Source organism: Tachysurus fulvidraco, chromosome 23 (genome assembly GCF_022655615.1).
Source record: "Tachysurus fulvidraco isolate hzauxx_2018 chromosome 23, HZAU_PFXX_2.0, whole genome shotgun sequence".
NCBI lineage: Eukaryota > Metazoa > Chordata > Actinopteri > Siluriformes > Bagridae > Tachysurus > Tachysurus fulvidraco.
This window is the reverse complement of record NC_062540.1, coordinates 18,808,770-18,821,183: the sequence shown is the minus strand read 5'-3', so window position 1 is coordinate 18,821,183 and position 12,414 is coordinate 18,808,770. Positions and strand designations below refer to the sequence as shown.

Genomic DNA, 12,414 nt, shown 5'->3' with positions numbered 1-12,414 from the left:
GTCGGGCCAAATAATAAACAAAAATCAAGACAAAAATCAAAACAAACGTGTAGCCAATTAGCAGAAAGGGGCGGGGCTTGTCAATATGCGGCGTAGCGAGTGATCTGTGCGCATGTGTGACATTAGCAGAAAGCGATTTTAACATTGACATGGAGGATAAAAACAAAGAAAGAAAGTGAGAGGAAGGCTTATGATAAGGCAAGAAGTAGGACGTGTTAATATAGGATCAGCTTTCCAGCGCTGGAGAGAACTGAAGGAGCAGGAAGTTGGCCACATATTCACAGGTTGGAGTTTCCCGAGTCAATAACTCCTGAGCTAAACGCTGTTACTACACAAATAACACCTCTTTTCTATCGTAGTAATGTAGAGAGGCAGCAACAACCACGTTTTGTGTAGTAACAGCGTTTAGCTCAGGAGTTATTGACTCGAGAAACTCAACTTTACTTAAAATGCCGAGGCGCTTTTCTCGTAACGTTGGTTTTGTTTTGTTTCACAGAACTAATATATGCCTTTGTCCTTTACATGATTATGCTTGTGTGTCATTTTTGCTTGTTTGTTTATCTGCATTCGTATTTTTCTTCACTTCAGCTATGATAAAGACACATTTCTTTCCATTAGTTGGGTTATGTATGTATGTGTGGGCGGAGCTATCAATACAGGGGTGGGACCCGTTTGGGTTAGGGGCGTGTTTGTTTTGGTGATTTCAAATGTCGACATTGGCTTTCAAAAATCGGAGACCCTGCCTTTAATGTAGCGTAAAGATTTTGCCAATAGAACAAAAATGCTGTGTGTAATCATGTGTAAGTATAATCCAATAAATATTATTAAGTAGCTAAATGGGTAGCATGCCGTATTTAGCCGACGTGAATACGTTTCTAGCTTTGATTAAACTGTTCACCTTGAGTTAGCATCACGTGTGCATTTGGATTGGGCTCTTGCAGAACCCAGGGGGGAAAAATTGTCAGATATAAAACTTATGGGACAAAGAAATAACAGGTTCATTACTGTGGGAGCAAAATGAACGGTCATGCTGCAGTACACAAAACATAAACAATGTTTGGGTATTTTATCCAGTTCATGGTAACTGAGCTTTAAATTATTCATTTGTTTACATTTTGGGGAAATTAACTGGAGCAGGATTAACAATGATTCACACACACACACACACACACACACACACACACACACACACACACACACACACACACACACACACACACACACAAAGAAAACATTAGAAACTATAGTCACAGTGTACTGGTTATCATTTTAGTTTTTTATTTACATCTTCACAAAAAAGTATGCTTAAATGGCATTCTGTTTGTTTATTCTGTCCCATATTAGAAAAGGAGCTTTGAATACACAGGATTGTCTGTAGTGCACATACTGTATGCCCCCTTTCTACCAGAAAGAACCGGGTGCAGGTTCAGAGTGCTGGTTCCTCTGGCAAGCCTTCTAAGAACCGGTTTGCCTTTCCATGGGCTAGAGAGCCATCACAGAGCCAAGCCTTACGTCACTGTATACAACAGTAGCAGCGGCAAACACAACATCAACAATGGCGGATGTTGCTTTACTGTTAATGCTCATGGCTGTGCGAACCTACATTGGCATCCAAACGTGGTGAATCCTGATTTAAAATGATTTAAAAGTAGCGCTAACAACATTTGTCTTGTTGGTCACAGTAACCCCGCCCCCAGCCACTGATGCAAGCAGTTCTTAAGTCTATACCAGCAATGTTTTGGTGCTACTTAAAAACCACTTTTCCTGGTTCAAAGCCGGTGCTTTGGGTGTCGAAAAAGAAAGAACTGATTTTAAATTAGGCTCTTGCTCTGAACCAGCACTCAAACTGGCTTGGTGGAAAGGGGGCACTTGATTGGTTGGTTAATTCAGACTTTTGAATCAACTGTATGATTCTGAGGTATGTCACTGATTAACACTGTAAAACTTTTCTACTTATGCATTTGTTTGTTCACCTGCCAAGTCTCATCCACCAGCCATCTACGACAACTAGCAACCAGAAAGGCTGACAGATAACTTCCTCTGATACACAAGCCAGTTCATTGCTTCTTTATTTACATGATGTGTCACAGGTCAGTGTAGCAGAGGAAAGCGCTATCTGCCCTCTTCCTCATCCTTGAACTCACAGGTGTCTACAATTGGCTAGTGTCACTATGATTGATATACTGTAGGTGAGAGATTAAGGCTTTACTCCTGGCCATGGATGGCAATGGCAAGATCTGGATCCAAACTCACAGTATCATGATTCTTTTCAGTTGTGCCACTCAGAAGCTTCTATATTATTCATCTTTTAAATTGACTTGGTCTGAAACAATAGAAAAATCCTATTCAAAATTAATATAATTTTTTCCAAACAGCATCTGAAATTCTGAGCTTTGATTATCCTCTTTTTTTAAAGGTATCATAACCACACTAGTGAAAATGGTCATAAGACTTTAAACAGGATTGTCCAAGTCTGCCCACTGATAATAAAAGTTTCCTCTCTGAAGTCTCAGACAAACTGGGCCAGGCAGGCAAGTCGGACAATGGGGCTTTGGGTCAGTAGGGTGTTTAATATTCCCTTATCAACTTCCCTTCTCCACATCCGTCAGGCTGGGCAGTGAAGTTCTTTAGATGAGGGATCAAATCTACCTCGCTATAGATTCTGAAGCATAACTTCCAGCTAAACAGCCAGTGCTAAATGCAGCTCTATAGTCAAAGTTTAAAGAATATATATTTTGTGAGGGGAAGTTGATAAAGGCGTATTAAAAACAGTACTCTCAGGCGTCCCTTCCCTCACTGAGGGAAATCAGAGATATTTTGTTTTAAAATGTTTAAAAAAATCAACAACATTGTCATTGCTTCTTAATAAAGCCACCTGTAAGATGCTAATGTTAGCATTTCCATCGAAAATCTCCAACTCACACCATGTCATTTTACAAATGGTCACAGTGTAGCTGCCTTAGAGACTTTTTCTTTAATGCTCATATGGTTCCAATGTCTGAGTTAATGCCATTTAGATTCTGAAGTTGGGAAACTGTCCAAGGACGAATTCTCCAACGCCGATGAAATACATGACCTGTGCGATGCCAAATAACGGCGCAATGACGAGCGCTCTGCAGCCGGCGCCCTTCATCAAAGCAGCGGGGCCTTCTTTACGAATGATCTTACTGCAAGACAAGCACACAAGAGGAGACATTTTAGAAAAAGTAGTAGTAGAAATGTAGTGCAGAATCAAGTCAAATTGATGTCATTTTTTTTTTTTTTTTAAATGAATATGTTAATGATATAATGTTAATCTATGAGTGGGTTGTATTTGGGCTGATAACTACTAACTACTGATGATAACTACTAACTACTAACTACTGATAGCTACTCACTTAGTTATCACCTCTAACCATGTCTGCAATATCTGTAATCACTAAGGCCATGTCCACACTCATCCGGATATATTTGAAAACGGAGTTTACGTCTAAAAACGCTCCTCGTCCACATTATCATTTTCAAACGTTTTCCAAAGGTTGCTCATCCACACTGAAATGTATGAAAATGCTTACATCTCCTTACCGAGCATGAGTAAAGCTTCGACCTGCATCATTTCCATTGCTTTCGACTGCATCACATGACTAAAAATGCATCATAGTATTCAAAAGCCTCCGTCTTCACAGTTCACACTAAGACGCGAAGACGCCATTTTCAAATTTGTCCGCTTTAGAGAGCGTCTTCCAACAGCTACGTTTTCGTTAACTTAAAACGCTGTCTCGGTGACGAAAATCCAAAACGGAGAGAAAAATATACGTTTTCAAACTAAAACGTATTAGTGTGGACATGGCCTAAGATATATAAGGCTAATCCCAGTCCTACATTTACAAAGCTTAATTGAATTTTTCTAACCTAGCCTGTAACTAATGATCTATAACTGCTAACTCTACACAAAACTCTAAATAAACACACCGCTTAGCTATCAATGCTAACCTTATCACAAAATTTTACATTTTTCCCAATTATGTCTGTGTTCTATTTAATTAAAGATAGAAAGAATATAACATGACTCAATAATCCTACCTCATTAATACCTCATTTGCTAACAAACTGTGACACTACTTAAGAACTCGCAAGCTCATCATATCTAGATACTAAAGTTTGTTGTGAGCAGCCATCGTAGCTAGCAGTGTGTATTGCATGCATGATAAGGACAGTAGTCATGGTAACTGTACCTGACACAGTCCATCACACCGCTGTACGTCTCCTCTTGTGTGCCTTTAGTGAGCGACTGCAACCTTGTCTTCACCACTGATCCAGAGAAACATCACATTTAGTCTCCACAATGTATTCAGTTAACACACACACACACACACACACACACACACACACACACTGTATCTTCAAGACCATGTAAACAAAACCATTTTGATTTTATTTAGTTGTTTTTAATGAAAGCTACAGACCTTATTCCTCATGTATTGTCTCACGTATCAGATATTTTTATCATTGTGAATGCGATTTTAATACACACACACACACACACACACACACACACACACACACACTCTTACCATCACAGGGACTGACTGCAATAGCGGCTACACATCCAGCACCACAGCCTGAAGCAAAGTTCCAATAAAATGGCGCATTTTCAGCGTCGGATGGTTTTCCCAACTGGTTCAGGTGAGCAAACAGGGGGAAGTAGACGACAGAAAACGGAATATCCCTGAGGAGGAAAAACAAGAACAAGACAAGGATCAGTGTTGACGTGACAACAGGAACCGATTTGTCTCATGGATAGTTTAAATACGATCTAAATGAGACGTTCAGACTTCTAGTTTGATTATAAACGGTCTTGATTCAGATGGATATGATTCAGATGATGATAAACTAGTAGCTCCAGTCTGGAAGCTTGTGTACAAGACTAAAGAATTTTAAAAACTACCCAGATATTGGCAGTGACTACATTTAAGCTTGAAAATTTAAACTATTCTTCGGTACCTCATTAGTGTGGCTCCAAGTCCTTTATAAAGTCCCTGAATGCCTCGAGTGCGCAGTAATTCCTGTGTGATCTGTATGGCCGAGGTTCTTCTAATGTGCGTGGTTGGTCCAAAGCTGTAGGTACAGTTTATGACCGTACTCCCTGCTCCGAGCTTCAGAGCCGGGATCACAGCTACGTTCCTCTGAGCCACTGCAAGAGGTACACAACACACACAGCTAGTCAGAGCACACTCCCAGAGAATATTTAAAATAAAATGCAGACAAGTCGGCTTGGCGTAATCTGAAATGAAACAGTCTACTAATAAATACAAAAATAGTTTTCTGTTTCTGTAGTTCATGCACGTTTATGTACAATATGATTGGTGATGAGTTACTACTGTTTTTATATACAGATTAAAGTTTCAATTATTTATATATTTTAACGACATATTGAATGAAATAATCTCAGTAGTTTTGTTTTACTGAAAGAATATTGTCGAAAATAGTCCAAAAAAGGTCAAAGATTTAATAGTGACAAAAGTAATGACACCCTATAAAAGAAGGAAGCGTTAGTGTGAATCCGTGGAAGACGGAAGAAACAGTGCATGCTTAAGTGGGTGCCGATAATTTTGAGTTAACGTTATTGATGTTCCTCTCACCAAGCCTTCCTGCATCTTGAAGTTGAATTTTGAGCATCTCCATAGGCGTGGTTATGATCACCTGACACACTCCTGCTCCACATCCTGCCAGCATCTCTTTAAATACACTCAATCTGGAGCTTCAATGCAAAAAAGCTTCAGTTAAAAAAAGATGAATCTAGATGACATTACATCCAAAAAATTATCACTGTCATGAATGTACTGTATAAAAGGGAAATACTAGGGAGATGCTGTGGCACGATATTTCTAATTCGATGTAATGTGTTGAATAGATGAACTTACTCTCCTTTGCTGAACTGATGACGGAAAAAGTCATTAGCGGCTAGTTTAATGGCCTTTTCAGGGGTCACCAGGGTGAGATTGACTGCTGCTCCTGTAGAAACACCAAGAACTGAGCATTAATGATGTCTCATTACATATCATACACTAACGGTAATGTTTAAGAAGTAGCGATGATAAGTTCTTAAATTCTACTGCTCTCAGCCAATCAGAACACAAAGTTGGATTTTCATAACAGTAAATAAAATATAACTTTATTGGAGAAATGCTTTTACCTCTATACATGCCGAAATAGCCTTCAGACCGAACCGTCTTGATCAGACAGTCCATCCTAATCAAAGAAAATATTGAAATTACACAAAAAAACTTTCACTACTGTTCATATCTTCAAGTACTATTAAGATCTTCTGGGAAGTCTTTGGACTAGATTTGTGTTCATTCTGCTACAAGAGCATTAGTAAGCTCAGGCTGAAAAGGTTCAGTAGGTTTGAGTTAGAATCGGGGCTCTGTGAAAAACCTTCGAGTTTTTCCACTCAAACTCTAACTCTAATTTGAAAAAAAGGTGTTCGGTAGCAGATCTGACAAATTTCTGACATATATGGGGATGTGGTAGCTCAGAGGTGTCGGACTACTGATCGGGAGGTTGTGAGTTCGAATCCGAGGGCCACCAAGCTGCTACTCCTAGGCCCCAGAGCAAGGCCCTTAACCCTCATTGCGATAAATGTAAGTCATGCTATAAATGTAATACAGTTTGTGTGTGTGTGGTTGTGCAACGATCATGACTGTATTTACACTATGATATGAGACATGTTTTAAGTTTTACTGTGTAAGTAAAGTAGATAGCATTTTAGTCGATAGCAGTGTGTTGTGCACCGCTCAGAGGCATACCTACATAAGTGAGGGTGGTTTCAGGTTTGACCCCCTCCTGAAATATTTTATGACTCTTCCAAATGTCTATTCTTGGCTTGTAAACATAACACACACAGAGCATATATTCATAAATATAGATATGTGTCAATAATATTGTTTTGGTAGGAACGGTGCTATAGTGATCTATGATCTAACTATGATCATGATCTAAGAAGTCATCTGTAAAATTCGTCCGCACCACAAAAGTCATACACGAAATGTCATCCCTTATTGTGTTAAATGACCATTTAATTGGCTACCAGCTAATACGATATAACAGGATTAACCAATCTGAGTCATACATTTTAGCATAGCTTATTCGAAGGACATCCGAGGTTGATCAGTCTTCTTCATCCCCAGTCCCAACCCTCTTTAATATTGATGTTAGTAATATTGTGAGGTTGGTTGATGCTCCTATACCACATCACAGTTATCTCAGAACTATAATACAGATCATGCTGTGAGATTATTTACTAGATCCATCCCTGGCTACGCAACCGATTTTGGTCTTCAAGATCCAACCAAGCTACTGACTCTCATATTTCATTTCATGTTATTCTCCTTGCATTTCAATATTTAAATAGTATTTAAAAATGACAACAGAAAACGATGGAGGTGGAGAACAACAGTGGCAGCACGGGCAGAACCTAAGCATGAAAATCCTGTCATACTGTATTAAGTTATTATTAAATTGCTAAGTAATGCAAATATAGGTGTAACATTAAAAGTTAAGCAACGTCGAAGGAACAGTTTCTTCCTTGCTCATGTTTGTTAGTGTAGCAATACTTTGTTACTGAACGTACCGATAGAGAACATAACAAACATATCAAATCTACCCAGTTAGCAAACAGATGCTAGGTCAATAACAACTCTTCCAGCGTGGACCGAAATTAATTTTGCGCAGTCCCAGTGTTAGGACTGACAAATGTGTCAACTATTGAAGGTCATTAAAGGTGCTTCTTTGCTAATATGTGTAGGTCTGGGGGCAATTAAGTAAGTATATATAATATACACAAAATAAGTGTAGGTTGGGGCCAACATAGTCACCTAAAAAAAAACTCTCAGCTACCAAAAAATTTGCGTGTAACCACTAAACCCATTAGAGCACACTAACTGAAGGGCACACTCCTTTTCAGGATACACTCCTTTTCTGAAAAGTGAACAAAGCTAAAATATTTGAATGGATTTGACTGACAGGTGGTCACATGACTGTGTAGTAAGTATATACGGTATATGCTGTCCTGAGTGTATACATTATATACAGGTGCAGTTTAAAGTCTAACACAGCTTACTGTATGTCTTCACAGCTTATATCTTGACAGCTAGCTTAGAGGACTCGGTGAGATGATAAAACGCACAGCGGTGTTACATCAGCCATAATCTGTTCTTTGGAAAGCTGTCCCTGTGAATGGAAGGAAACCGGTTCTGCCGAGTTTCTTGTAGAAACCTGCCCTGACCCGCTCATTCTCTCTAAATTTATTCAGATTTGCCGTTTTGACTGTGTGCTTCTGTGTACAGATGAGTGCTCTGTGTGTGTGTGTGTGTGTGTGTGTGTGTGTGTGTGTGTGTGTGTGTGTGTGTGTGTGTGTGTGTGTGTGTGTGTGTGTGTGTTTTCTGAAGATAAACCTATGCATTAGGGTGCAACACAAAGTGAGGATGTGAACATACATGTTTTTGTACACTTGCTGGCTACTGCGTTGATTCTGAAGTCTCGTCTTGGCCAAATCAATGGGGAACACACACGTGACTCCGACCATTCCTGCTACACCTCCGTTAATGAGCTTCGCAGGAAGACTAATGGAGGGAAAAACACAGGAGCACCGGTTATATTAGTCTGAGTTTGTAATTCAGCTGTATTTTATTATATGGGCTTGAAAGCAATTGAACAAATTTTTTTGTGTTAAGATCTTTGCAGGAGTTTTGTAGATTTTCCACCAAGCTACCAGTTCAGTAAGAGCTTTAGCTGTCTAATAGGTTTTAGTATATGATATCTACACTCTGTTACAGTCGAGGGAAGTTTACAATATCCATAAATATCACAAGGAATTTTAACGGTACTTTTACTTACAGAAGCTGCAGCTGCTGATTGACTGCACACTAAAATTTAACTCTTTTACAGTATTTCTTTGTAGAAAATATTCAGTACTGAATCTTTTTTTTTTTTTTTTTTTTTTTTTTGACAGCTGTTCTGCTAAAAGGCAGGGGCTTCTTTAGGTACTGCCAAAATATGTGTGAGGTTATTGCTAATAGAGGGTGTGTCAACACAAATTTTTCCTTTTTGCCTTCCAGGTTAATACTCGACACTAAAGAATGCGAAGAAACCAGAGAAAATGCATTGTGTTTAAAACTGTTCTAAATTTCATTTACTTTACTGTTCAATTTATGCTTTGCATTGACTTAAGGACTTCTTTATGCAGAACATTTTGTTTATGAAATGCAGTATACATTTTTTTTTTATAGCAACAAATAAAGTCACATATCACACATGCAATCTCATATTGCACACACACACATTATATACACACACACACACACACACATATATAATGTAGTAGTTTTTAATTTTTTGATTTCTTACCTGACTGGTTGCTGAGTCATGGTTACTTGTAGTGTGTTGTGTGTGGGTCTGAGGCAGGAGCAGAGCAGTCTGACAATGCGGCAGGGCTTTATATAGAGACACACACACACGCACACACACACACACACATATACACACACTCAAACACCTTAAAGCTACGCAGCATGACTTCTCCCACCCCCAGAACACACACACATACACACAGAAGTTTGTCTTTCTATCTTGGTAATAAAAGAGGAGTTATTAACATCATCATTAATGCAGCTAAGTAACTCTAAGTTTTGTCTACATGTAACCCTGAACTATTTTCAACAATTTTAAAAGATAATAAGCAGTTTTCAGGTACAAAAAAAATGCACCAGCACGTCTTCACAATATTTTCACAAAGTTTTGCCTGGACATTGTGTTCAAGATATTAATACTTCAACTATAATTGAGAGGCTACATGTCACACCACAGTTTCACACACACACACACACACACACACACACACACACACACACACACACCTACACACACATACTGTACACACCCTCAACTCAAATTCATTTGTTCACTTGTTCTTCATTTGTGCCTTGCCCTCTCCTATCACCTTAACTAATGGATATACTTTTCTCTTTCTTTACCTATTTTTTCAAAAATGTATATACTATGTGTGTATATGATGATATGTGTCTATGTGTGATATTAGCAATGACTAGCTTGACTGTAACATGAGCATTATAAGGGGCTGATACTCAATACCACTACTGAGTCAACACATACCTATTAAATTCATTACTGCAAATAAATAGCTAAATAATAATAGTTGTAAAAGTAGTAGTAGTAGTAGTAATAATAATAATAATAATAATAATAATAATAATAATAATAATAATAATAATAGTTGAATAAACTATTAATACATTTTGACATTTTGACATTTTCTCAAAATCTTGAATGTAGTTCACCACAGAAATGTAAAAAAAAATAATTAACACTGTTCACATAACATGTTTGACACCCTGTTAAAGCTTGACAATTAATCAGTGTGGTTTAAGGAAGCAGAATGATGACCTCATACATCAACTAAACCTCAGGATTGTAGGGGTTGCTGTAGTGTAAATACTTCTTACTAATACAGATATAGGGACTATAACGAGTCTGTCTGTGTTTTCCCTTGTTTCTGTCTGCTGTCATTCCCTGCTGTTAATTGTTGACCCCGCCCACTTATTTGTTACCATGGACATTAACTGCACTCATTCTCTTGCCAGGTGTTTTGTCTTAGTCTGTGATTGCCTCCGTCTTGTGATTGGTTCTTGTCCCCTATATCTACTCTGTTTGTTCATGTCCCTGTTGTGAGTCGTTGTTAGCTATGGTCTCTGTCTCGCTTGTTGTGTCTATTAAAAGGATTTAACTGCATTTGGATCCGCATTCGCCTGTAACTAACCGTGATAGAGTGCCTTTGTGAATTAATGTAATCACATAAACATGGTTATAAAATGACTTGTGAACACTAAAACCTTTATATTTTTGTACCTATGGAATTAGGACACAGTTTGGCATGAACGTCACCAGGACTAGCCAATGTTTAGTCCTAGTAGTGAAGTCTGGAGGAGGGAGTGTGATGATATGCAGCTGTGTCAGTGCAAAAGCTGTTGGGGAGATAATGTTTATAGTTGCCACCATGAATGCCTGTGAATATAAATAAATACAGGCTGACGAAACGTCTCCTTCGTTCTCCAGAAGCTTGGCTGAAGAGAAATATTCCAGCATCGTAATCATCCAAAGCACACTGTCAAAATCACAGAAAGGTTTCTAAAGAAGAATTGGAAACTGTGACCTGTTCGAGCATGTTGTCTGACTTGAATACAAAATAACAGCTAAAGCAACACAACCTCTCCAGCAGCTAAAACAAAGTCTCTGTAGACTTTATGCAGAGACTCTGGATATTTGTGCAATGCTGGTATTCTCCAAAATAAATAAAAGATTTTAATCTCAGAAAGGAAAGTGTACCAACTATAATTACGGATAGATAGATAGATAGATAGATAGATAGATAGATAGATAGATAGATAGATAGATAGATAGATAGATAGATAGATAGATAGATAGAACCAGAGTCTGGTTCCGCTCAAGGTTTCTTCCTTTACCATTCAAGTTAGTTTTTCCTTGCCACTGATGCCTGAGTCACTTCAGACTTGCTCATCGGGGATAAATACAAACACATTTAATATATCAATGTCAATTGTGAAAAGCGCTATACAAATAAACTTCGATTGAACTGAATAGATAGATAGATAGATAGATAGATAGATAGATAGATAGATAGATAGATAGATAGATAGATAGATAGATAGATAGAAGCTTTGTAGTTTGGGTTCAGAGCACAGGGTCAGTAACCAGTGGACTAATGAGAGTTAAGGACCTTGATCAAGGGCACAATAGTGGCAGCTTGGCAGTGCTGGGGCTTGAACCCTGATCCTCAGAGCAACACCCCAGATCCTTAACACTATTGAGCCCCCAATGCCTCATGAAATGATAGATAGATAGATAGATAGATAGATAGATAGATAGATAGATAGATAGATAGATAGATAGATAGATAGATAGATAGATTAATTGATTGATTGATTGATTGATTGATTGATTGATTGATTGATTGATTGATTGATTGATTGTACCATATAATAACAAAACTATGTATCACACAATATTCAGCCAAACAGTTAAAGAAAACCCACATGATCCTCTACCTATTTCTCCTCCCCAGAGTCACAATCACAAGCACTTGTTCCCAATCAGCCCATAATCGCTCTGTCATAAATAACCCAGCCATTCAGTGACTCTTTTTTGTGAAGTCTTGCTCTTTCTTCAACAGTGACGTTGGTTAACCTTATTACATGGATGTTAGCTCTGTGACTGAGGAACTTCGCTGGTATTCGGAACGGCATTTTAGGCTTGACGAGAATCAATAATATATCCTCAAACTGAAATATGTGTAGGTTGGAGAACCATGTAGGAAGACTTTTTTGAGTCTCTATCCCA

General features: G+C 38.3%; 1 protein-coding gene across 1 annotated transcript; it reads right to left on the bottom strand.

Moving 5' to 3' along the window:
* Positions 1–1,255: 1,255 nt before the first annotated feature.
* Positions 1,256–9,540, bottom strand: slc25a55b (solute carrier family 25 member 55b). Its single transcript, XM_027159150.2, has 9 exons — positions 9,388–9,540; positions 8,478–8,603; positions 6,176–6,231; positions 5,904–5,994; positions 5,622–5,740; positions 4,984–5,173; positions 4,554–4,708; positions 4,215–4,290; positions 1,256–3,167 (listed from the first exon to the last, which is right to left on the bottom strand). The coding sequence occupies exons 1-9, from the start codon at positions 9,405–9,407 to the stop codon at positions 3,014–3,016; spliced, it is 987 nt and encodes a 328-aa protein (XP_027014951.1). The 5' UTR covers positions 9,408–9,540; the 3' UTR covers positions 1,256–3,013.
* Between the last annotated feature and the right edge of the window lie 2,874 nt (positions 9,541–12,414).